At 58.9% G+C, this 26,019-nt stretch overlaps 3 protein-coding genes across 4 annotated transcripts in view; all 3 read left to right on the forward strand.

The window, feature by feature from the left end:
* CDH13 (cadherin 13) overlaps positions 1-26,019 on the forward strand; it is a 1,034,759-nt gene that overhangs the window by 784,371 nt on the left and 224,369 nt on the right. The window contains exons 12-14 of the mRNA XM_056135632.1: positions 3,952-4,185; positions 5,418-5,642; positions 10,057-10,085. Of these exons, the coding sequence (XP_055991607.1) occupies positions 3,952-4,185; positions 5,418-5,642; positions 10,057-10,064 (467 nt within the window). The 3' untranslated portion in view covers positions 10,065-10,085. The remainder of the gene's footprint in view (positions 1-3,951; positions 4,186-5,417; positions 5,643-10,056; positions 10,086-26,019) is intronic.
* On the forward strand, positions 16,721-18,895 carry HSBP1 (heat shock factor binding protein 1). Of its 2 annotated transcripts, none has more exons than XM_056135639.1 (4): positions 16,721-16,876; positions 17,321-17,392; positions 17,768-17,883; positions 18,671-18,895. In XM_056135639.1, exons 1-3 carry the CDS (start codon positions 16,832-16,834, stop codon positions 17,879-17,881), a joined length of 231 nt encoding a protein of 76 aa, XP_055991614.1. In that variant the 5' UTR covers positions 16,721-16,831; the 3' UTR covers positions 17,882-17,883; positions 18,671-18,895. The 2 variants fall into 2 exon arrangements, with proteins under 2 accessions (XP_055991614.1, XP_055991613.1); XM_056135638.1 differs by having other exon boundaries at positions 18,674-18,895.
* LOC130043725 (charged multivesicular body protein 1a-like) lies at positions 20,690-25,919 on the forward strand. The gene is made up of 6 exons (XM_056136141.1): positions 20,690-20,756; positions 23,501-23,520; positions 24,325-24,402; positions 25,232-25,373; positions 25,558-25,643; positions 25,740-25,919. Exons 1-6 carry the CDS (start codon positions 20,690-20,692, stop codon positions 25,917-25,919), a joined length of 573 nt encoding a protein of 190 aa, XP_055992116.1.

A 26,019-nucleotide genomic window follows, 5' to 3' on the forward strand; every position in this document is an offset into this window, starting at 1 on the left:
TCCAGGCTCTCGGGGAGGCTCAGATAGCATCTCCGGAGCCAAGAAGGCTTATTAAAGACGCCCACAGAACCCCACGTGGCTGGTATCTCAAGGAAGAAAGAACTATTAAGGAAAATACCGAGACGGAAAGAGAACATTCCAGAATGCCGTAAGGTAGACCCTTATCTTGCGGATTTGCTGGCAGCCGGTCGGCTTAGGCAGTTGGCACAGCTGCTCCCGCCCGCCCAGGGGCGCTCCCAGGACAGAAACAGCCTCTCACCGCCTCGCCAGCGAGAGTCTGGAGTTCCCTGGAGGTGGACGCAGCCGGACAGGCCCAGGGCCAGGCTCCCGGAGTCTCCCCTTCCTCCCGCGCTGACAGCGTCGGTGCTCCAGTGGCTCCATCCCTCCACGTGGCATGTGTGTGCCCGTATGTGCACGTGTGGGTCAGTGTATACATATGTGTATGCATGTGTGTGTGCCTGTATCTGTGTGTGGCAAATGCCCTGTGAGCCCCCAAGAAGCACCCATGAATCCAGAACCATGCCTGGCACCTGTGAGATCCCAGTGGCACAGACACGGAGGGATCGGCCCAGACCGGTTCCTTCCAGCACCTTCTCCCCACCGTGAGCATGCCTGATCCCAGGTTGAAATATTGTGCCGGCACATTGCAGACTGATCCACGGGGCAGATTGGCGTCCAGCCTCTCATGACATGACAACTGACCATCTGAATGACCACCCCGTCCAGGCCGGACCGTGGGAGACCCCGCGCCGGGGTCTTCCTGGGTGGGGCAGGCAGGTGAGGCATTTAATTCTCCCGAGAAGATGCTAGTTTGGATGAAATCCAGCCATGAGTCACGATGGCAACCAATGAAGCCAGCATCACAGTCCTCAGTTCTGTGCCCGCGGCCTGCGGGAGCCAGTCTCCCCACCTGCGACCAGAGGCTCAGCCCTGCCAGGCAACTCCAAAACCAGAGGCCAGGAATGCAAAATCCCCAGGGCCACGGCGGAAGGGTCCTGGGCCGGGGCCTGAACCTCAGTCTAGGGAGGGACGCACCAGTGCCCCGGCCACCAGCAGGCGCCCAGCACGCACTGTCTGTGGGGCCTCTCCAAGGACAGGCCCCCAAGCGCACCCCTGTGCACCCTGATGGTGCCCCCAAGTGCCCATTCTGGGGTTTGGCTCCCAAACCCCCAGGCCCAAGCTGGACCTGGTTCCCTGGCCTTCACTGTGCCCCCAAGGCAGCGTCAGTGAGCTGAGAGCCCCACAGAAGCCCCCAGCCCCTCCCGAGCCAGCTGCCTGCGTCTGCTCCAAGTTCAGACCTTCTCCTGCCCACAGTCTCCGGCCTTTTCCCCCGGAAGCCTCTGCCAGCCACTGCCTCCAGGTCACCCCAAACCAGCTCATTCCCAGCCCTTGGAAGCACCCACAGAGCCGCTCTGGGCAGTGAATTTGGAGCCACAAGGCCCCACACCATCTCCTCTGGCTTCTACTCAGTTTTGAGCATTTCCAGGGTGACCCCCCCCATGGCCCCAGGAGCCCACACCCCCCAGACATGTGGCCGTGACCCAGGCAGGAATTGTGACCAATGGGGGATGTTCGTGCTTAAACACGGCCCGGCCCAGTTCTTTCCTAGAGTTTTCCTTTGTTCGAAAGTCTGGAAAAACAAAAGCCAAGAAGAAGAAGGGGGGAAAAAACCCAAAGCCGAGAGTCTGGATTTGGTTCAGAGACTTCCGTGTTTCAGATCTTTCAAAGGTTTGAGCCCAACTTCTGAGGGTAACCGCCCGTCTCTACATCAAGCACCCAGCCCGTTTCTCGCAGATCTATTTCCCGCCGGGCCTTTTGTCGGTTCCTTATTAATTTTCCCCACCTAGAAGATGAGGTTGGCAAGATCTCGGTTACCAGCAGGAAAGTAAAGCTCATGAATTCAAAAGCAGCGAGTCTCGGCTTGGGGCCAGTCGAGGTTTGTGAGCGCGACAGCTGTTTGTCCCCCAAACATCGCGTGTGGCAAAGCCACCCTGTCTCACCGGAGAACAAGGGGGAGGCAGGGCAGCTGAGAGCTTCCTGCGGAAATCCAAGCTCTGGCCTCATAGTTCACGGAACTGGCTGAAGGTTCAAGATACCCAGAACTGGGGCTGGAGCAATAGTACAGCGGGTAGGGTGTTTGCCTTGCACGCGGCCGACCCGGGTTCGATTCCCAGCATCCCATATGGTCCCCCGAGCACCGCCAGGAGTAATTCCTGAGTGCAGAGCAAGGAGGAACCCCTGAGCATTGCCGGGTGTGACCCAAAGAAGCCAGAAAAGAAGAGGAAAGAAAAGAAAAGAAAAGAAGAGGAAAGAAAAGAAAAGAAAGAGACATGGCCAAAGAATAAACTCAGAGAATTGAGACAGTCAGATAACTAGGCTCACAAAAGGCCGAGTCTTGGGCCCATATCTCAGAGCTCCATATGGTTTCCCATCCATTCGGCCGAATGACTTGGTTTCGGAATACATTCAGAATGAAACTATATCATGGATTCCTCCAAGATGTCCAATTAGTTCAATAAGAGAGGAAAAATAAATTTTTCAATAAAGAAATTCAACCGAACGACTCCAGCTGACAATGGAAAACCAACTTCAAAGTAATCATGCGCCTCCTCTGAGTCCTGCTGGAACCAAAGTTGCCCCCTACCCCCACCCCGCCGACCCCTGGGGAACGGCCGCCCTCCCGGAGGCTGGCTGGCAACGTCAGGGGGCCCCTTTGAGCAGATGCTTATTGGGGTGCTTGTCTGGCAGCTGTGGCCACTCTCTCAGCCCCGAGTGTCTGCCCGTGCTGCCCACTCTGTCCCCCGGGGCAGGCAACTCTGGTCAAGCTGGTTCCTTCCCCACTGACACATCCTCCCCGGGAGATGTCCAGCCCCCCTTCCTGCCCCGTCCCCTGGCTGGGCTCATGTGGAGCTCATGGGCACACGACTTGCACGGGTGAGGGCTTGGTTTCCGCGCGGGCACCAAGAAATAAACGCGGCTCTTGATCCCCAGCTAGCCATCCCTGCCCACTTGCCCGGCTGCTGCCTCCCTGCTGCTCGGGGCCTCACCCCTGCGTTATTCTTCAATTTGCTGCCCGTGTCCTCAGCTGCCTCCTGGCCAGCCTGCAGGAGGAGAGCTCAGCCCCGCCCCCTCTCCTGAGGGATGCGCTGAACCCAGTTGGCCCTGAGCTCTGTGTTCTCACTCAGGCGGCCAGGAGGGGACGCTGCTTCCCTGTGCATGACCACGGCCAGCCCCTGGCCCCAGGGCCCCAGACCACCGTCACCAGGCACTTCTAGAAGAGGCCAACAGAGGGCGCTGCAGACCACACCCTGGCGTCAGTGGAGAACAGGGCGGGAGCTGGTGTGGGAGAGTCAGCCGCAGGGTCCGAGCCCCCAGGCCCGTGCCTCCTTCCCCCCTACCCTGCACATGCACACACATGCATGAAGTGCAGCTGCACACACGCACACACACACGCACATAGACTCAAGCAGGAACACACACACACATACACATATGTGTACAGGCATGCTCGCGTGTGCTGGAGCCTGTCTGTGCATACACCGTCAGGGCGGTGGCATCCCCTTGAGTGCTGTGACCCCCTCCCCAAAGCTGGGATGCAGGAGGCCGTGGCCAGCTTCCCTCCGGTCCCCCTGGGCCCCAGAAGCAGCCAGAGGACACGTCCCCACCTCAGGGCCCTGGCGTGGGCAGGCTTCCCCCTGCAGCCAGACCCTGACTCTGGGCCAGCTTCCCTGGCCCCTCGGTTCCCCACCAGGGCGCTCTGTCCAGGCCCTGCCGCCGTGGGAAGGTCCTGCCCGGCCTCTTCCTCCCCCTGCTGGCCTCTGGTCAGGGCCCCCAAGCACAGAGCTAGGAGTAGGCCCTGAGCCCCACCTTGTGTGGCTAAGACAAGCCCCGCAAATCCCCTGGAAGGGTCACATGTGTGGGACCCCCGACTCACCTTGTCTCCCCCTGCAGGCAACCCGCCCGCCACGGGCACGGGCACACTGCTGGTCACCCTGGAGGACGTGAACGACAACGCCCCCGTCATCCACCCCACGGTGGCCGAGGTCTGCGACGACGCCAAGAACCTCAGCGTCGTGGTCCTGGGGGCCTCAGACAGGGACCTGCACCCCAACACGGAGCCCTTCAGGTTCGAGATCCACAAGCAGGCCGTCCCCGACAGAGCCTGGAAGGTCACCAGGATCAACAGTGAGTGACCCGCTGCAGCCATGGGCCTGCCCCCTGCTGACCCCCAGGGCCAGGCCCCATCCTATTCCCTGCTGACCCCTCAGGCCCCATCCTGTTCCCCACTAATCCCTCAGGCCCTGTCCTGTCCTCCGCTGACCCCTCAGGGCCCATCCAGTCCCCCACTGACCCCTCAGGGCCCATCCTGTCCCCTTGCTGACCCCTCAGGACCAGGCCCTGTCCTGCCCCCCGCTGACCCCTCAGGCCCTGTCCTACCCCCCACCCCCACCTCACCGGGCTGCCTCCTTCCTCCCCCGACTCTTGTGGTCCAGCAGCTCACACGGTCCATGTGCAAATGTGGTCAGCAGAGCTGAGCCCTGGCTTCCTCTCCCACCTCGCCACCCGCCACAGACCACATACCCTGAGCAGACCCCACTGCCCAGGAGCGGCCATGACACACCAGACGCACAGCCCTGCCCGCACACTGCCTCTTCTGAGTCCTGCTGGAACCAAAGTTGCCCCCTGCCGCCCCCTGGGGAACAGCTGCCCTCCCAGAGGCTGGCTGGCGACATAGGGGGCCCCTTTGAGCAGATACTTATTGGGGTGCTTGTCCTGAAGCTGTATGGATGCCCCCAGGCTGAGGCTGCATAGATGCCCCCAGACTAAGACCGCAGATACATGCCTTGAGGTGGCCCCCAGCCTGGTCCCCGCTCCATGACCCCCTCACAGTGCAGTCTCTATGACCACCCCCGTTCTTACAGCCTCTGTTCGCTACGCCCTGTGACTGCAGTAAATACACAGGCCCTCTGCCCCTTCTTGTCCACCCCCTGTCCTCTATGCCTGGGCGTGTGTCCTCCATGCTACACCCCTCTGCCTGTCCCATCTCTAATCTCCCTGCCATCCCCGGGATGCATGTCACCGTCCTTCTTCTAACTGCAGTGACGCGTGGCGTTCTTGGGAAGGCACGCAGAGGGGAACTAGTTCTCAGCCGTCCCCACCAGGGGACTCCGTGGAGTGGCGATCGCCCACCCCCACCCATGGTGGGGGGAAGGTTCTCCCCCACCCTCTCTGGAACGGACCCACTTTCCCTCAGACGCAGCCTGTGGCCCTTGCTTCTGCACGGTGCTGGCCGTTTCCCGTGAGTGCCGTGACCCAGCACGGTGGCCACCCGCCAGCCTATTTTCGCAGCCCGGGCCTGGCCGTCCTGCCCAGAGAAGTCTGTCCACTCTCCCAAGGACTCCCTCTGTCCCCCCCAGATACACACGCCCTGGTCAGCCTTCTCCAGAACCTGAACAAAGCCAACTACCACCTGCCCATCATGGTGACCGATTCAGGGAAGCCGCCCATGACGAACGTCACAGACCTCAGGGTGCAAGTGTGCTCCTGCAAGAATTCCAAAGTGGATTGCAATGCCGCGGGGTCCCTGCGCCCGGGCCCCTCCGCGCTCCTGCTCCTCGGCCTCTCGCTGACCAGCCGCCTGTGTAAGTCACTGAGCCCCTCCCCGTCTGCGCAGACCCTTGTGTGTCCTGCCCAGGGGGGTTCTGGGCTCCAGCTGCTATTTCAAGGTCCCTACCCAGTGCTGCCGGCCGGCCCAGTCTGGGGACTGTGCCAAGCCCCCTCGCCACCCCCCCCTCCCCACACACTGGGACAGGAAAAGTTCCTGCAGATGCGCTGAACTGTGGGAGCGAGTGGGGGGGAGGGACAGGGCTGGTGGGAGCCACCAAGTCCCACCCCCAGCCCCAGAGAAGGGCCGGGCCCCCAGCCCAGCCCAGAAATGGTCCCAGAATTTTTAAAATATTGGCCCCAGGGGTCGGAGCAATAATACAGCAGATAAGGTGCTGGCCTTGCACGAAGCCCACCGAGTCCGATCTCCAACACCCCATAGAGTCCCCCCAAACTCCACCAGGAGTGACCCTGGGTGCAGAGGCAGGAGTCAGCTCTAAGTACTGTGGGTGTAGTGCAAACAAATCAAAAAATATTCTAATGTGGACCGAGAGATAATGTGGACCAACAGACAGTCCAGAAGGTAAGGTGCTGCCTGGCGTGCAGCTGGCCCGGGTCCAAATCCCCTGAGCACCACAGGCCTCTCCTGAGCACGGAGCCAGAAACAACCACTGAGCACCAGCGGGCGTGGCCCCAAAGGCCTGATTCAATTTCGTGTTCTTTTTTTTTTTTTTACGTGCTCAGATCAGTTATGCGTCCTCAAACAGGCCTTGTCCCCTGGGCGCGGAGCCCAGGCTGGAGCTGACAATAGTCTTCTAAGAACTGTCGTTAGAACCCACAGCTGGCGGGTGCCCGGGGCAAAAAGAGAAAATGCCTGAGCCTCGCTGGTGCACAGCGCAGCAATGATTCTGGCATTATCAAACAGTATTTGAATAGATTATCCTGCCGAGGAACATCCATTGAAGGTAAAATGAGCACAGGGGGGTCACTGTTCAGGGGTGGGCAGTGCCCGTGAGGCCATGAGTTTGCTCCCCAGAGCCAGGCTACACCCTGCCCGGCTCAGCTCCAGAGGCAAGGCTTGCGGGGGACCCCACAGGAAGGGGGCAATGGGTCTGCAGACCTGGGCGCACAGATGCCCAGGGGCAATGAATGAGCCGTGAGACAGCCAGCATCCCCCCTACCTCGAGCCGGGAAGGGCTGTGTGACCTCCCCTGTTTGACTTCAGAATGAGCCTCAGCGTGGCCCAGCGTAAAAGACTGTCCACGGTTGCTCATCTGGACGTGGGCGCTGCCCGTTGGATGTGATGGTCCTGGGCTTCGGGTAAGCCTGGGCCAAGGTGTCCTTCCTCCCCAGCCCCCAGGATCACGCCCAGCAGGCACGGAGGGGCTGGGGTAGAGCCGGGAGGAAGGAGGAGGCTCCGGCGCGCACAGGGACGGGCTGAAGTGACCATGCGAACCCCTCTGAGTCGGGCTCTGACGAGAGGCTTCGAGGAAATGGGTCTGTCACACTGAAATGGGACAACGACACACCAGGCTCAGAGACGCCCCCAACCCAGCTGCCGTCCTGAGGAGATCTCAGAGTCCATCTGAGGCTCCTGGCATCGGGAGCTGGCGGCCTGCCCGGGGCTGGCCCCATGTCTCGCTTTTTGCAAGCCGAGTGTCCTTGGCCCATCTCCGTGCCCACCGTTGCTGTGTTATCTGAGGTGCTGGGTTGTAGTGGCAGGGACGTTCAGAGGCTGGGAACAGCAGTGGGCTGACCCTTCCTGGGACACAGCAGCCGACTCCCACTGACCATCCTCTGGAGACCCCTGCGGCCGTCCCTGCGCCATTGGAAAGGGAGACATGGCCTTATGCTCCCTTCAGGAACTATCCATAACTATCCAGAAGCAGCCAGTCCTCCCCCCCACCCTGCTGTGCTGTGTTCCGAGGCCTCCCTTTGCGCCACCCCCCACTTTGTGGAAGAGAAAGCCAAATTTGAGGGGTGCTGGAGCGAGCGCACAGAGGCAGGCAGCCCGCGACATCGGGTAGGACAGCAGGGACAGTACCCACGTGCCAGCTTCTGGGGTGCTGCCGGCCTCCAGGCCTCAGTCCTGAGCTGACAGAGCTGTGCCCCCCCCCCCCAACAGACCCCAGAAAGGAAACAAAACAAATGGCAAAGCAATAAGATGAACGTCAGTGAAACTATGTTTCACTGCCACTTTGGACAGCAATGGGAGGTGGAGGGAGATGCTGATTCCCCCCCCCCCCCCCCCGCCCAGGGCCTCCCTAAAGCAACTGGGTATCGCTCTGGGCAGCATCCAGGTGCCCTTCAAGCTCTGCGGGGAGTAATGCAGGCGACCTGGGAGCAAACACCGTCCTGAGGACATCCGGATGCTGCTTTCAGGTCAGCGGAAAAGCGCCACCAAAGGACAGAGTCAGGGGCCGGAGTGATAGCACAGCGGGGAGGGTGTTTACCTTGCATGCAGCCGACCCAGGTTCAATTCCCAGCATCCCATAGGGTCCCCTGAGCATTGCCAGGAATGATTCCTGAGTGTAGAGCCAAGAGTAACCCCTGTGCATTGCCGGGTGTGACCCAAAAAGACCTCGATTTGCTCGAGCAGGCCCAGTAACATTGTGAGACTTATTACTGTGTTTGGCATGTCAAATGCGTCACGGGTAGCTTGCCAGGCTTTGCTGTGTGGGCGAGATATCTCAGTAGCTTGCCGGGCTCTCTGAGAGGGGCGGAGGAATCGAACTCGGGTCGGCCCACTTGGCTGCATGCAAGGCAAATGCTCTACCTGCTGTGCTATAGCTTCAGCCCACCCAAAAAAAAGCAAAAGAAAGAAACAACAACAAAGGATCGAGCCAGTGGCATCCGCGGGCAGAGTCGTGGGAAGGAGCGGGCACTGGCACCTCACAGCTCTGTGGCGAGGACCCCGCACGGCTCTCGCGGTCAGGTCTCGAGTGTGGGAGGCCCGAGGTAGGTCCCCAGCACCGCAGGGTGTCCCAAGCATCCAGGGCATAACCCGGACAACGCCAACACTGCCAGCCTCCCCTGGATACGGCCCTATAAAATAAAATTCTAGATTGAGGGGAGCCAGAGATGGGACAGACCACGTGGCTTTGAGCCCAGAACCACAGGAGTGTGGCTACACAGTCTGGGGATCCCTAGCACTGCAGGGCCTGACCCACAGCACACTCTCGGGCTCGGCACTGGCCTGTGGGGGGCTCCCCAGTAGTGCTCAGGGGGTCTCAGGGCCACTCCTGCACTACTCAGCCAGTCAGGTTGATGGCTCAGTACTCAGTGTGCAGTGCTCCCTGGGCCCAGGGCATTCAGGGTCCACGGGGTTTGAACTTAGATCTTTCCGCGTACCAAGCGGTGCTGGGGTTTGAACTTAGATCTTGCTGTGTACCAGGTGTCCATCCCTGACCACTGAGCTATCTCCCAGGAGCATGGGATATTGGGGGGCTCCACTTCGGGGGGAGCTCTGAGCTCCCTCCTGCCTCTGTGGTCAGGAGTCACTCCCGGAGGTTCAGGGGAACCAGGAAGTGGACGGAGCACATATGAAGCCAATGGTGCCTTTAAAATGTCTTCTCACAGGGCTGGAGCGAGAGCACAGCGGGGAGGGCGTTGGCCTTTCACGCGGCCAACCTGGGTTCGATCCCTGGCATCCCATAGGGTCCCCCGAGCACCGCCAGGAGTGATTCCTGAGTGCAGAGCTGGGAGTCAGCCCTGAGCATCGCCGGGTGGGACCCCAAAAGGGAAAACAAAACAAAACAAAACAAGATAAATAAAAAAAATGTCTTTTCATGTCCTTCGAATACGGGTGGGTGGTCCAGCTCTCCCGGTCCCCAGAGGGTTCAAGGTCACAAAGCAAGAGCAACGAAAAGTTCACCGTAAAGGTCAGAACTGAAGCCCGGAAGACCCCTGCCAGCAAAGGACCCGCTTGCTCAACAAACAGCCACAAAACACAAAACGCGGGTGTAGAACATAACCAAAAGTCTCACCTGAGCCCTAACTCCTGAGGAGCTTCCCGTAAGGCAGCTTTAACCCATACCCGCAGAATCACCTTGGCTCTACTCAAATGCCGCATTGCAAAGACCTTTTTATCCAGAATTTTGAGATGCTCTTCTACCTATTTTGAACAACTGGCCCCTTGAGCGCCGCGGGGCGGGGCCCCTCCCCCAGGCTCTGCAAGCTGGGGATGGAAACCCCCCAGTGGTAGAGTGTAGCAAGCAGAACTTTCCAGAACCAGCACTCAGTTGGCCTGTCCAGGCCACCACCCCACATGCGACTCCCAGGGCAGGTGGAAGTCAGGCTGAGCTGGCCTGTGACAGGCCGCGGTGAGTTTCGGGACAGTCAGCAGGACCTGGAGGCGGGCATCCCACGAATCAGCACCAGCAGAGCTCCCCAGGCTCGGGCAGAAGGGACGCACCCTGACCTAACGCTGTCTGTCCCCCCACCCCCCTCCAGGTCTGTAAGGACTCGGACAGCCGGAAGCTTGGAGCCCTGTTTCCACGGCTACGGGACCCCCAGCTGGAGGCCGGCAGCTGACCCGGCCCCTGACGCTTCCCTCTGCAGAGCCGCACCGCACCTTCTCCGCTCATCAGGGGGAGCCCAGAACCCTCGCCCCCCCCACCCCCCAATGTTTAATGATCACGGCATAAAGCTCGACTTGCTGGGAGCAGGGACTCTTGCCATGCCCCGTGGCCGTCCGCCAGTCCCCACCCCACCCCCGGCTCTGTGGCGGGTTCCCGTGTCTGTGTGAGTGTCTGCGTGTGTGTAGGCGGCTGTGACCCACAGGGACAAACGGAGGAAGGGCCTGTGGCCTCTCCAGCTCCCGTCCTGCCGTGCCACCATGCCACCGATGCCGGGGCCGCGGCTGCGGCCACGACGGCTCTTTCTCCTTTGCATAAGGACCGCGGGCTCTCCCGGGCGTGAGCAGGGATGGACCCACCCGGTGCTGCCGTGGGGGCAGCAGCTCCCCACGCGGCTGTGACCGATGCCACAGCCCACAGCCAGCGAGGGGGACCCGTCCCCACGCGCACGGCCCTGTACAGACACAGCCCTGCGCGCACCGTTTCCTATACCCATGCATAAACTAGAGTAAATGCAGGTAGTTTTCAAAGTACCCTTTTGTGTGACTCGACTACCGTTGTTTGCAAACCTGAAAATAAAAGAGGTTCACTATGTATGACAGACGCCGAGCTTTATTCCACGGTACGGGCGGCCGTTTGGACCCTGCGTCTCTCCTTGTGCCCAAAATATCACGGACCGTCAAAGCTCACGTCACATTTTTCCAGCAGAGAAAGGTCGTGGCGGCCAGCGCCCTCTTCACAGAGCCTAGCCGGAGCGTCTGGCAAGTGTTTCAGCGTAGTTCAAGACGCTGTGTGCGAACACGCTCTGAGCCGCCCCCTGAGCTTCCTTCCCGGGGCCACCTGCTGCCATCAGAGGCCGAAGTCACGCGCTGCCCCCTCTGTGCCCTCTGTATGCTGCCAGCGTTCCGTTCCCGACCTTCCTTGCCTTGGGTTCAGTTGCGAGTCTTTTTGGAGCATAGAGAATGCAGAGATCTCTCTCTCTCCCTGGTGGCAGTAAGCGGGACGGGGGACAGGGAAGAGGAGGAGGAGGAGGAGGACGATGACATGGAGGAGGAGGAGGAGAAGGAGGAGGAAGAGGAGGAGGACAAGGAAGAGGAGGAGGAGGAGGAGGAGGAGGAGGACGAGGAGGAGGAGGAGGAAGAGGATGAGGAGGAGGAGGAGGAGGAGGACGACGATGACATGGAGGAGGAGGAGGAGGAGGAGGAGGAGGACGAGGAGGAGCAGGAGGAGGAGGAGGAGGAGCAGGAGGAGGAGGAGGAGGAGGAGGAGGAGGACGACGATGACATGGAGGAGGAGGAGGAGGAGGAGGAGGATGAGGAGGAGCAGGAGGAGGAGGAGGAGGAGCAGGAGGAGGAGGAGGAGGAGGAGGAGGACGAGGAGGAGGAGGAGGAGGAGGAGGAGCAGGAGGAGGAGGAGGATGAGGAGGAGGAGGAGGAGGAGGAGGACGAGGAGGAGGAGGAGGAGGAGGAGGAGCAGGAGGAGGAGGACGAGGAGGAGGAGCAGGAGGAGGACGAAGAGGAGGACAGCAGCTTCTCTCCTCCCCCTCCTCGTCCTCCTCGTCCTCCATTCTTTCGATGGCCCTTTGAGGTGCCCACTGGTCTCCAGCTCACAGTCTCGGTCTGGTCCCCCAGCACACACAGTTTGGGGGCCGGGGCTTCAGTGACGCTGTGCTACCCTGGGCCAGTGACAGCCGTCCCCCATGACACCCGCCCCCGACCTGGGGCTTTCTCTGGAACAAACGCTCGACAGGACACGCTGCCCCAAACGGGTCCTGAGTGTTGTCCAGAGGCCCCCAAGCAGACCCCAGGGGGAAGGGGAGTCCGGTCCCCCCATACTGTGCAAGAGTTCTCACCTGGCTTTTTAGGGTACACACTTGCTCCGTCCTGCCCCCCGCCTGTCCCTCGAGGCCAGAGGGCCACAGGGAGGAGCACGCGGGGGCTGGCCCCGAGCCCTGGCCCTGACCGTCAGGAAGCTCAGCGTGCCTGCAGCCGGCCTCCCATGATAGGCACCATGTCCAGTTCCTTCGCCAAGTGAAGGAGAACCAGGTCCTCTGTCCGACTTGGGCGAGGGAAGCCGGGAGCCCAGCACAGCGCAGGGCACAGAAACATTGGCGCAATAGCACAGCGGGGAGGGCATCTGCCTTGCACATGGCCAACCCGGGTTCGATTCCCAGAATCCCATAGGGTCCCCCGAGCACCGCCAGAAATAATTCCTGAGTGCAGAGCCAGGAGTAACCCCTGTGCATCTCCAGGTGTGACCCAAAAAGAAAAAGAAAGAAAAGAAAAAGAAAGGAAGGAAGGAAGGAAGAAAGAGAGAAAGAAAGAAAGAAAGAAAGAAAGAAAGACAGGGCGAAGGTAGTTGACCAGCCAGTTGCTCCTGTCCCCTGTCACCCGTGGCCTCTCCAGACAGGGCTGAGCCCTTCCCATCCTGGCCGTCTCTCTGGTACTGTCCCTGCAAACACCAATCTTTTAATGCATTTCCTGAAGCATAGAAGGTTTTTTGACTGCTAAAATGCATTTATTTTTGTTTACTGAAAGCAAAAAGTGGAATCAAAATACCTGTTCATTATTGCTAATGCATCTTGTTGTAGTTCAAATTACAGACCAGGGAAAGTCAAATGGGCTCCAGAAACTGCTTTTCCAAGCAGAAGACTGAGCACAAGACCACTGCAGGGACAGACGCATTACCTCCTTCACACTAGCGCCTTACTTCGTTAAAAATAACACTTTCGGGGCGGGGGGGGGGGGGGCTGGAGCAATAGCACAGCAGTAGGGTGTTTGCTTTGCACACGGCTGACCCAGGTTCAATTCACAGCATCCCATATGGTCCCCTGAGCACCACCAGGAGTATTTGCTGAGTGCAGAGCCAGGAGTAACACCATGTGCATTGCTGGGTGTGACCCAAAAAACAAAAAAAAAACCCAAAAAATAAAAAACCCACTTTCGAGCCGAGAGACATTACAGCGGGCAGGGTGCTTGCCTTGCATGTAAATGACCCAGGTTCAATTCCCAATACCACACTCATGGTCCTCTGAACCCTGCCAGGAGTGACTCCCAAGTGCAGAGGCAGGAGTAAGCCCTTTGCACCACCGGATGTGACCCAAAAACCGGAACAAAAAAAAACATGTTCTCCTTTTCCATATACTAATCACTGGCCATTTAAGAAAACATGCACGCTTTTGCTGGTCGATCGAAAGTCCCCTTTGACTCTGCCAGTGCTCGCTAGGCAGACACGGTGCGTCAGGGCTGAGACGGCTCCCCCGGTAAAGGTAGAGCCAACACACGCAGCGCCCCTTCCCCGCAGGAGTCAAACAGGACTTTGATTCTTAAAGAGTGTTAGAAATTTTAGTAACTTGACACAGGTTTTCAAAGCGTCATTTTCAAACAGTCATCCTTGTAAGAACCACCTGCCACGCCACTCTTGGAGATCAGATTGTATTTTACACAAAACAAATGAATTGGGTCTCGAACCTAAGATGCCATGACTAAAGAGTTGTTGGCAAGGCTAAGTGATCTTCTGAGTTGCCAACGCGCATTCTGTGGTTGTAAGGGGTTTGTTTATTCTTTGGGGTGGGGGGAGGCCGTTGGTTTGGGGGAACACACCCAGGTGCTACAAGCAGATTCCAACTTTCTAAATGTCACACGAAGGTGAGGTAAGCACAAATTAACACCCAGGAAGGGAAAGGTCACCCCAGAACCGGTGAGCACTGATACTGAGCTGCCCAGGTCGGAGCGATAGTACAGCGGAGAGGGCATTTGTCTTGCACGCAGCTGACCCGGGTTCGATCCCCAGCATCCCATACAGTCCCCTGAGCACCGCCAGGAGTGATTCCTGAGTGCAGAGCCAGGAGTAACCCCTAAGCATCGCCGGGTGTGACCCAACCCCAAAATTTATTGATTAATTAAAATACGCAATTTAAAAAGAAGGAGGAGGAGGGGCTGGAGCGATAGCTCAGCGGGTAGGGCGTTTGCCTTGCATGCAGCCAACCTGGGTTCGATCCCCGGCATCCCATATGGTCCCCCAGTACTGCCAGGAGTAATTCCTGGGTGCAGAGCCAGGAATAACCCCTGAGCATCGCTGGGTGTGACCCAAAAAGTAAAAAAAAGGAGGAGGAGGAGGTGGAGCTGTCCACCTTTTCCCTCTCATTACTCAAGACCCATCACTACCCAGTGACCTGGCTATGTGGCCCCCCGCTTCACTGGCTCTTGAGAGTTGGGGCTTTTGCTGATCTGACTGGGTGATGATTTTATTAATGTCCATCGCATGTGATTAGCCATCCGCCTCCGTGCTGGGTCCCTCTCCCCTTCTCTCTCTTCCCACTCTGCCGTGGCCTAACCTGCTCCTGAACAAATGCCATTTCCATTGTTTATATCGAAGCATATGCAAGGTACGTAGAGACGGCAGGGGCAGTACCGGGGAGGATGCAGGTGTGAACAAGGCTTTAGATTAGAACTTTAATTCTCAAAATTATGCATCGGTCTCTAACTTCCACAGAAATCATTTAGATAGGGATCAATCCCGCGGGCAGAAAGGCCTCGGCCTATTGCTCTGGCTACCGGGTTTCACCCATCAGTCATCACAGGGCTGCGGGCTTTGACAGCCTTTGGACCGGTGTCTGGCTCGAAATGTCAGCTGGGCCGGAGGGAGGATGAGAGCAGTGGCCGCTAGGATGCCTCTGAGAAGCCACTCGGGGCCACCCCGCAAGCACGTCTGACTCTGTTAAAGAAGCCTCTTTAGCAAGGAAGGGTCATTCTGGACAGTAAACGCAGGTCTGATCTACTGATTAAAGGGTTGGGAGCAACTGGCAACGCGAGAATTAAACTTGGGGAGTCATGTCAACACAGGCCTGACATCAAATATGAATTTTGCCGAAACTAAAACTTGTTAGAAACTTCCAGGGGCCTCTTCTCATCAACACTCAAAAAGGATAAAAGTTTGTCCCTTCTTGGTTCATTCTGTTTTGTTGTGAGCACCCCAACCATGCTCAGGGCTGACTCCTGGCTCTGCATTCAGGGATCACTCCTAACAGCGCTTGGGGGACCCTATATGGTGCTGGGGGTGACCCAACCCCAAAATTTATTAATTAATTAAAATACGCAATTTAAAAAGAAGGAGAAGGAGGGGCTGGAGCGAAAGCACAGCGGGCAGGGCGTTTGCCTTGCATGCGGCCAACCTGGGTTTGATCCCCGGCATCCCATATGGTCCCCCAGTACCGCCAGGAGTAATTCCTGGCTTGGCCAACGTCCTCCCATTGCACTCTCCCTAGCGTGATGGCAAGGAAGCTTGATGACAAACCAAGGTTTCTCATTTTCAAGTATTTCATTCACCCACACGCAGGTTCTCTGCAGGGTAGGAGGCCCCCCGGTTGTGGAATCGCTCACAGGGGCCGGGCTGCAAAGTTGTTTTACTGTGTGGGTGGAGAGAGTTGTGTGACTTCTTGGTCTCACTGGAATGAAGGCTGGGGTTTGCCGGGTGTTGGTTCAGCCCCACACAGTGCCAGGCCGGGAGCAGCCAGTGTACTCGTCGTGGTGTTTAAAGATCAACGAATTCATTCCCTTCTTTCACCTTTTGCTAAACAACAACAACAACAAAACCTCTGTTTGGAAAAACAGATAAATGATAGATCTTAGAGAGACGACACAGACAGAGGACAGCAGCCAGGTCAGTTCTGTGAGACCCCAACGGGGGAAACGTAGCCCAGGAGAGAATCCACGTTCCCTCTGCAGCCCTGGATTAAAGAGCTGCAGCTCAAAGGCCCGTGCACGCACCCTCCAGCCCACGGCAATGGGCTGTCTGCACCCACAGAACACAGGCCCACTCGGGCACGCGAGACAGACATGCTCCCGGTAGCCGGGCTCCCTCCTGCCCACGCGTGACCAGGACAGAGCGATTCCACCGTGAGGAGTGGGCGAAGTCGAGGGCCAGCGGGCTCACAAGGGGGGCGGGGGCATTTCCTCCCTGCCCGTGGCCTCTTGGAAATTGCTGGGTCTGGGCCCTAACGAGGCTGCTGACGCCTCGGCAGCCCCAGTGGACGTGCCCCAGTGGACGTGCCCACTGCCCCACAGCCCCACCCGGGCCTGCAGCCTCCTCCTGAGTCCTCAGTTTCCCTCCAGAACCCAGGGCCCTCCTCGGGAAGCGTGTTTTTGGCAGGGTCTGGCTGGGGGGGGAGGGGAGTGCCATATCTGGAGGTGCCCAGGGGTCACATCTGGCTCTGCACTCAGCAGTGACGCCGCATGAGATGCTGGGGATCGAGCCCGGCTGCCCCGCATGCAGGGAACGCGCGTCTGGCGCGGTCCCACCGCCTGGGCCCGACCTGCGGGCGTGGAGCGGGGCGGTGGGGGCGTGGTCTTCGTGAGTTGGGCGGGGCGAGCGCGGAGGGGCGGGGCGAGCGCCGGAGGGGCGGGGCGAGCGCGGAGGGGCGGGGCGAGCGCGGAGGGGCGGGGCGAGCGCGGAGGGGCGGGGCCTCGCCCGCAGCCGGAAGTCCTGGACTCGGCGAAGGCGCTTCCGGCGTGCGCCGCCGACTACAACTCCCACAAGGCGCCGCGGTCCCGTGGCCGGCTCGGGTCTCGCGAGAAGCAGTCGCTGGGGGCGTCAGCGCGGAAGTGTGGGTGACGGTCTGAGACATCACCGCCAAGCTGGGCACCGGGGAGATGGCCGAGACGGACCCCAAGACCGTGCAGGACCTCAGCTCGGTGGTGAGGGCGGGCGGGGCCGCGACCCCCTGTGTCCCCGCGTCCGGCGGCCCCCGCGACCCCCCGCGCGGGCCCGCCCGGGCCTTCCGGGGGCTCCGCGGGTCGCGGGGGCTCCTGGATCGGGGGCTCCGGGGGTCCTGGGCCGGGGGTCCCGGGGCCTTAGGGTCGGGGGTCCCGAGGCCCTGGGTCGGGGGCTCCGCGGCCTGGGTCGGGGGCTCCGGGGATCCTGGGGTCCTGGGTCGAGGGTCCCGGGGGTCCGGGGCTCCGGAGTCCTGGGTCGGGGGTCCTGGATCGGGGGCTCCGGGGGTCCCGGGGTCCTGGGTCGGGGGTCCCGGGGGTCCTGGGTCGGGGGCTCCAGGGTCCCGCAGCCTGGCCGGGCCCCCGGGACCCCCGCGACCCGCCAGCCCCTCCCCCCTCCCCAGCTCGGCGTCTGTTGCCCGTTCCTAGGTGCAGACGCTCCTGCAGCAGATGCAGGACAAGTTCCAGACCATGTCGGACCAGATCATCGGCAGGAATATCCTTGCTGCCTCCGGGGCGCGGGCCTGGGGGCTACAGGGGCCCCCTCGGTCGTGGTCCTCCCCCGCCCCTTTTTCGCTTTCGGTTGAAATGGGTGGGTGCAGCTGGGGGACCCCCGAACCGGGTGGGCTGCCGGCAGGAACCCCGCAGTTCCCGTGTCTCTCCCTTTGGGCTCCCCCAGACTCCGGTACTGCCCATTCCCGGGGGTCCAGCTCCCCCGTGTGGCAGGGCTGTCTCCTGGGGGATGGGGTTCCTTAGTGGGTGTCAGGTGTGGGGGGGGTGGGGGCTGGGCCGGGGCCCACAGCGGAGGTGGCCGCGTGACTGGGTGCCCCGGGCGCCCCGGCCTGTCGAGAGCGGCCCTTAACCAGCCCACTTGACGAGATGAGCAACCGCATCGACGACCTGGAGAAGAACATCGCCGACCTCATGACCCAGGCCGGGGTGGAGGAGCTGGAGGGGGAGAACAAGCTCCCGGCCACGCAGAAGAGCTGAAGGTGAGGGAGGGGTGGCAGGCGGGGACCCCCCTGTCCAGCAGCCCGCGCCCGCTGCGCTCGAGGAAGCCCTGGGCACTTCCCCAGCCCCCTGGCCTGTTTCGGCTAGCTCAGGCCCACCTTGCCACCTTCGTGGCAGTTCTTGGCAGGAGGGAGCCCTGAGCACGGCCAGACTCACGGTGCCCAGATGTGGCTGTCCCCTCTCTGGGTCGGGGGTAGCATTTCATTTGCAGCATTTCATTTCTAGCATCGTGGTTCCCTGGGAAGACTCAGTCTGCTAAGACTGTTTAGGTAACTTGAGTGGCAAGCCCCAGATAGGAAGGTAACCAGGATCCCGTATTGGGTGGACAGGCCTCCCAGGGATCTGCCAGCGGAAGCTCAGGCCACTTGGAAGACAGGACGATCAGAGCGTTTGGGGACAACCGAGCCCAGCTGGCCATTGTCTTCACCCTAGACTGGGCTTCTGGCCCTGGTCTGGCCTCGGGCTGGGCTCCCAGAGGGGACTCAAGCACCCAGTCGCTGCCCAGCCCAGCCCACCTCAGGTGAAGGCAAACTCCTGTGAGAATTTCGGCATTGACGTGTAAGTCAGGGCACATTACAGTAAGGAAAGGGAAATGGGATCAGGCCTTTCAGTGAGACTTTCCAACTAAATCATTTGCTATTTTGCTAGATTGTTGGACGGAGAAATTAAGTTTATCCAGTAGAAGATTCCGAACTTTTTTGATAAGTTCATCTCTCACTCTTTGTCTTCATCAAATACAGAACATGTTGATGGCATTTTCTTTTCCAGCAGGTTGCTAAGTGACGTGGAAACCGGGAGCACCGTTTTCTCGAGCCCAGAGAACACCTGGCTCTGGCGGCTCACGGTGTCAGCCAGCCGGGCTGCTGTTCCGAGGCCCTTCCACGTGCTGTCTAGTTCGTTTATAGAATGAATTGTCCCCCTCCATTCCCCGTGCTAACGTCACATCTTGGACCTTGGTCGGTTGTGCTATTAAATATTAAACACTAAAATGTTGATGGTTCCTGCATACAGTTATCAAAATTCTTAGTGTGTTTTTGTGAAGTCGTTGTTTTCTGCAGTTCTTTTTGTAGTGGTTGCTATTTGATAAAAGTAACTGTGATTTTTTTATTTTTTAATTAGACGCCTAGTGGAGACTTTGGTGATACTGAACTTTGCGAAGTGAGACCTTCCTAGCATTCCCTTGCTCTTTAATTGAATTCACATCAGTCAGCATGTTGGCGAGGCTTTTCAAATGGTTGAGACATTGAACAATTACTCAGAACTCTCTGCCATTACTCTAGAATTGCCAAAAGTCAGATTTGAACCGTAATTGTATCTTAGTCCCTGAGATTGGTTTTAGAGAGTAAACCACTGCCGTTTCATATTGTAGAATTTTTAAACATGGGGGGTGATGGCATTGCCTTATCAAATGAGATATTAAGTAGTTAGTGCTGCATGCGGCGGGTGTACTTCTGCAGACTCTGCCTTATTTGTGTACAATAGCTTAGAAAATCGGGCAAGATTCAAAACTGAATTCCCCTGTCTCAAGCTTCCGAGGAGAAAGGGCTTCCAGCAGGGCCGTGGAGTCAGCACGGGAAGACCAGGCCAGCTCAGCAGGAGACGACCCCCCGCAGCTGGCTTTAGGTCTGGTGGCCAGTTCCCTTCCTGCAGAGGGCGATGGTCAGCATGTCCCTTCCGGAAGGCCCTATGAGCAGGAAGAGACGAGCAACAAGGATGAATCGCGGAGGCTGAATTCCTGCGTATGAAGACAGAGCGCTCTATTCTCTCTTCCTTATTTTTCATCTTGAAAGGATGTGAACTTCCTTTTGTATCATTGAGATCACCTTGTGTTTCCCTTTCCTAGGACATTTATCATGTATATCGAACCCCCTTGCATTCTGGATATGATTTCCACGTGCTCATGGAAGGGAAAAAGAAACTAGCGAGCAAATGACCTGTAGTAAACTCGAGTTTCTAAGAGACAGTATTTGAACTCTTTCTAGCTGAATGCTTGCTGAGTAACAGTTGTGTTAGGGGTCGTCGACATGGTCTGCGTGGGTACCAACTGGTGTGCTTATGTCTGGATGTTAGCCCTGGCAGCCCGCAGGGTCTTGGGGGCCCCTCCAGGGCCAGGCTGACCACACACTGCTGCAGACTTGAGAGGGTCTGGATTCTGGGTCCACGGTGTGCCCCTGGTGAACGGTGAGGGAAGCCCTGCACAGCACAGCAGACACAGGCTGAGCAGGAGGGGCACGAGAGAGGCCGCAGGGCCCCTGCCGGGTGGTGGAAATAGGGCGCAGCTGAGTGGCTGTAGTTGGTCCTGCAGGAAGCCTCCAGCTGTTCCAGGGCGATGGGCTCCTCCTCGGGGGGCTGTGAGTGGTTGTTTGCCTGTGGACCAGGAGAGGTTGGGGCAGCTGCCGTGATGGCCGGGTGTGGGGTGGGTGCTGCTTTTCTCACTTGATCTACATCCAGGAAGACCCTGGGAAGGTTCTCTTCCAGGGCACCCTGGACCTCTGCTTCCGTCCACTGTCTCCAGAGCAGCTCGGTGATCAGGTCCGGGTACTTGGAAACATCCTCAAGGCCCAAGGGCAGCCTGAGATGGGACAGAAATCCAGGCTCTGCTTCCGAAGGGGGTTGTGGGCTCACCCGTGGCTCCAGGACCCTCACCCAAGGCACCAGACCGGGAGGCCACACCCTGCCAACCCTACCCCTTACCTGGAAACCCCGTCAAAGTCCCCACCAAAGCCCACAGTCCCAGCTCCAGCCACAAACTTGATGTGGTCCAGGTGGTCTGTGGGAGGCAGCCTCATGGGTGACCCCTTTGAGTTCGTTCACTGCATCAAAAGATGGTTCCTGGTTCTCGATCGAGTGATCGGTCCGGGGCACAGAGATAAGCCAGGATTCTGGAATTTGGGAAGCAGAGGGCTAAAGGTCAATCAGGCCATTTAGTGCTGACTGGCTTTTGCAGCTCCTTTTATTGTGTTCACGATTAAAACATCCAGCATACATCAGAGTACAGTAGATTAAAATACAGAAGACCAGGGCTGGAGTGATAACACAGTGAGTAGAGCATTTGCTTTGTATGTTGTCAACCCAGGTTCGACTCCCAGCATCCCATATGGTCCCCTGAGCAAAGCCAGGGGTAATTCCTGAGTGCACAGCCAGGAGTAACCCCTGTGCATTGCTGGGAGTGACCCAAAAAGCAAAAAAAAAAAAAAAAAAAAAAAAAAAGATTAAAACACCTTGGAGTACACATTTGTAGGGTAATGACACACAAAGTTCCCGATGAAGTAAATCAGACCACCTTGTAAATGTTTACGTCCCACTTGCCACATATTCCACAGCAACATCTATGCATGCCTACACAATAACCCAATAAGGTGTTTGTGGAACTTTCATCCAATCAAAGTACAGTTAATCTAACAGACTGTGGCTGCATTGGGACATGCTGACCCCAACCCATCAACCCATTTCACTCAGGGTTCCTAGCTGCTTGCACCTATGATGTGGCCTTGTTTGCGTGGCAGCAATCCTGGAATTTCCTCATGACTCTGGTCAGGCTCCAACACAATTCGATGTCTTTTTCAATGAAGATACTCAGGGCAGGTCGGGAGGGAGGCTTATTATGCACGATCAGATACTGAGATTGGTTAGGTGTTCATGGGCAAGGTCACCAGTCCAGCCACCACGGGTCGTGGTGGTCAGGACACAGTAAATACAAGACTCAACAAGGACTCAGCAAATTATCATGAGATATGTGACCAAAGATAGTTGATTGCAGGGCTGATGCAAAATCCACTGGGTAAGGTTCTAGCTTTGCAGTGGTATCCGTATATGGACCCCCAAACCAACTGGGCGTGATACCTGAGAGAGCAGGAAGAAAGCCTTGAGCACCCCTACAGGTAGCCCCAAAACCAAAACAACAACAAAATAAACAAATTGCAAGTGTTAATACTTAAACGGTGCTCGTCAATAAAGAGCACAGCATGCACCTCGGCCCACCATGAGCTAGGGACACACGGGAGGCCAAGGTCTGACCCCGAGGGCCCTGGGCACTGCTCAGCAAGCACTCCCTTCCCCAGGCAGCTTGGAGGCTGTGTGCTGAGGATCTGGGCTGCCCCCTGACCCTCCTCCTAACAGGCCTCTACAGCTCTGAGTCAGTAAAAGGCCTCAGGGACTGCTCGTTCGCCCACCGTGGACTCAGCCCCCCGAGTCCCTCGGCTCCTGCACGGGGGTCCTATTTCCAGCTGGTTCCAGGGACGCCCACTCCCTGTTGCTCCCGAGGCTATGGCCGGCTGCTTGGACAGTGGACAGGACCCCCAGCCTCCATGAGCCAGCTCGCTCTTGGCCCCTTCTGGCTTTGTGCACCGACAGGACACGGTCCCCTGGGGCACTTCGTGGGCACTGCCTTCTCTCAATGGTGGGGAGCCCACGGCAGCCACGGTGCTGAGGCTCCTGTGTCGGGAGCAGGAGCCCGATCTGGACACTCGTGGCCGGGCCTCTGCTCTTCAGGGGGACACACTGAGGCTGGCCAGGCTCTGCGGGAGTTCCGGTGCCCCACCAGCCTGGCCTTGGGCTTGCTCCATCCCAAACGCACAGACGCGTCTCCATGGCGACGCCTCCGCGCCGACCAATCCTGAGAGCGGCCTGGCCGGAAGGGGCGGTCCCAGAAGTGCCACGGGCAAGCGGGACTCCAAGCCGCCCTCTGCACTCACACCCCCGACCATGGACCGTAAAAGGCCACGGCCCGACCCCCGCCCCAGGCCTCCCCGCCGACCGCCACCCCAGACTGTCCACCGCCTACACTCCGGCCATGGACACTCACAGCCGCCGCCCGACCGGCGCCCCAGGCCTCGCCCAGGACTATCCAGCGTTGGAGAAACCCAGGCGCTGGCGACCCGGTGATGCCCTGCCCCGTGCCCTGTCCTGCCCGCTGCCCCGTGCCCCCTGCCCTGCCCTGCCCTGCCCGCTGCCCTCCCCTCCCTTGCCTCGGGGCTTCCGCTTCCCATCCTGGCCCTCAGGTCCTTCACCCGCGCCGCCCCCCCCCCACGGTCATCCTGGGCAGTAGGGCAGCGCCTGAGGGATGCGCCCACCCGCAGGCGGGTCACCGGGGGCCTCTCAGCGAGCAGCGAGACCGGCCGTGGCCGCTGGCCAGACCTGCAGCACAGAGCCGGCCGCTCCCGTCCCTTTGGTTCTCTGTGGACCACACCCGGCGGGTCATGGCCCACCCGGACCAGTGGTTCTCTGGGGCCCCATTGTGGTGCCGGGGGTCGAACTTGGGGCATCGCAGACGCTGACATGTGCTCTGCCCTGTGTCGGCCAGCAGGAGGGGAGTCTAGGAGAGGCGGGGTCATAGCTCAATGGGAACAGAGTAGTGCTCACTGGGTGGGACCATGATAGCCCGATTGCTGACCAGCGGTCATCCCCTTGCCTGTGAGAAGTGGGCTTCAAGGACACCACGGTTCCTGGGAGCCAGAGTGCATCTTCTTGGCCCAGCAAGGGAGGGAAGGGCCTCGCGGAGGGCAGTGCCAACTGCTCTGAGAGCCTGTCCTCAGAGGTTCTGCTCAGGCATCCAACTGCACTCACACTTCCTGACTCTCACCTTCTCTCTCTTTGCAGGCATCCAGGCCCTGCTGAAGGTATGTCCCCCCAATTGGCCCTACCCAGCCCTGCCGCTGCCATGGGGGATGGTGCTGTCAGGCCTCTGCTGCCTGCCAGGCTTTGGTTGTCTGCTGAGTCCCAGTGGTCACTCAGCTCTGGGGGGAACATACATGTCACTGGAAGGGACAGCCCAGCATTTGCTACACCTCTTCTGGACCAAGGGACTTCTGTCAGGCCTGTAGTACTGGCCAGAGGTTCCTGAGTGAGCTCGGCCTCGAGCACTGCCAGAGTGGACCCTAAAAAATTAAGATTAAAACAAAATAAGATGAGAGTGATAGCCCAGCAGGTAGGGCATTTACCTTGCAGGTGGTCAACCCAGGTTTGATTGATCCCCTGCCTGTCATATTGTTCCTCGAGAATGCCAGGAGGAATCCCTGAGTGCAGCTGGTGTGACCCAAAAACCAAAATGAAAAGATTAAAATCACAGAACAACTTATTAGCAACTCAGCGCACTATCCTGGTGTGTGGGTGGGGAGTGGGGTTGCCCCTAGAGTGCTCCTCCCACCTTTGGGGGCAGCTGGTGGAGAGGGAACAGGTATCCAAGCACCCCTGGGGCCCCATTCCCTGTGCAGATCCCCTCCAAGTGTCTCACCGGTAGCCCAGGTGGTCACTAGGTGGCCTTTTCCTGTGGGAGAGTTCTGAACAGGTGTCTGGGAAAGGTCAGACGCCATAGAAAACCCTTCTTGGCCAGCTGCGTGGACCTGACAGTGCCACCGCATCAGCTCGGGGCTAGGGAGGCCGGGCGGGTGGCTCTGCACGCCTCATCGGCTGCCTCTTCTCAGGTTGCCAGAGAGAAGCTAAATGAGGAGGCCGAGAAGGCACAGAAGGACTTCGAGGCCGAAGAGGCCAAAGTGAAGCAGGTGAGCTGCTGCCTCGCCCCACCCTGGGAGGCGTCTGCTGGGGTCACGCCCTGCGTTGGTGTCCTGCCCATCCTGGGGCGTGGCTGCTGTTAAGACAGTCCCTGAATGGGTGCCCCACATTCCCTGGGGCCATGGCTCCGGGAGACTGACCCACCCATGTGCTGGACCTTCCAAGGCTCTCCAGGGCTCAGCTCCCGTCCTGTTTCTTTGTTCTGTGCCGGCAGGATGCCCACTAAGCCCTCCATCCCTTTCCTCCCTTCACCACAGTGCCTGAGGGTCCCCTCTGGGTGGAGGCCAGAGATGGATGCTCAAGGCTGTGGTCACCTGGCTGATGCCACAGCTCCAAGAGGGGACAGAACGGACCAGGGGGCTCCAGGGTGACCCTGTGCCATCTTCAAATACGATGGGTAGAGCTCGTCCACTTGGTTCCAGGTGTGGCTCCGTGGAGTGACGGGACTGCCAAGAAGCTAGAGACAGAGAATGGGACAGCGGACCTGCTTGCCTTTGGGCAGCGGACCTGGGTTCCTCCTGGACTGATGTGGTCTCCCAGTCCCCAAAATGGGTCCTCTCTGAGCACAGCCTGGTATGGCCCAGAAAACAAAACAGACAAAAACCGAGCTGAGGCGCTGTGCCTTTTTGAGTCCACCCGGATTTCCTGTCTGATCCCTTGTGGCCTGGGCTTTGGGTGCAGGCTTGGACTAGGCGTGTTTGTAAGCATGGAGTTGATGGGAGGGCAGCTGGGCTCTCACTAGCAGACAGCACCCAGGAAAAGCCAAGTCTCACTGACCAGGACCTTGGCTGCCCTCCCCACTGCCGCTCCCTGTCCCAGGCTCTGAAGGAGGAGAACGGCGAGTCTGTGCAATCGTATGCCGAGAATGCCATCTGCATGAAGAACAAATGGTCGAAATTGAACCGTTTGGCATCCCGGGCGAACAATATACAAAGTGCACACAGATCAGATTGTGCGGAGGGTGAGTGCCCCTTGCAGGGTCAGTGGGGCCCTTTGGCTGGAGTGTGGTGTTCCTGCTGGTTCAGGACGGCTTCCCGATCCGTGAAGGTTGGCCCTGCCTGGGGAAACCCAGCTGGCTGGGCATCACTGATCTTCTTTGCGGGTATCCCACAATATGCAACAGTTGACCAGACAACTGAAGACAGACGTGGGTGCCAATGACCAGGAAAAGGTCCCTGCGATGATGGACAGGCTTGAACAGCTGGCGCAGAACCTGGAGGTGCACTCGTGGGTATGTCCACTGCACACCTCGAGGGCGCAGGATAGGGGAGGGGAGGAGCCCAAACCCCTGGGCCTGGCACAGCGGCTTAGCTTATGGCTTGCACAGGCGATAGAAGACTTACTGAGCTCGGCCCCCACCCTGACCACGGACCAGGAGCAAGTGAACAGGTTCCTTCAGGATATTGCTGAGGAGATCAAAAGTGAGGAAGACCATGACCAGCTGAGCCAGCTGCCCAAGGTTCCCTCCCCCGTGGACGAGAGCTCCAAGGGCATCGGGCAGGACTAGCTGTGAGGTTAGCCCATGTGCAGGGTCGGCTGCTGGGGAGAAGGGGGCCCTGCAGGCTGCTCACGTGCTGTCCGTCCACCTGCACTTCTGTCGTGGGGTG

The sequence above is a fragment of the Sorex fumeus genome, unplaced genomic scaffold (genome assembly GCF_029834395.1).
Source record: "Sorex fumeus unplaced genomic scaffold, SorFum_2.1 ptg000122l, whole genome shotgun sequence".
Taxonomy (NCBI): domain Eukaryota; kingdom Metazoa; phylum Chordata; class Mammalia; order Eulipotyphla; family Soricidae; genus Sorex; species Sorex fumeus.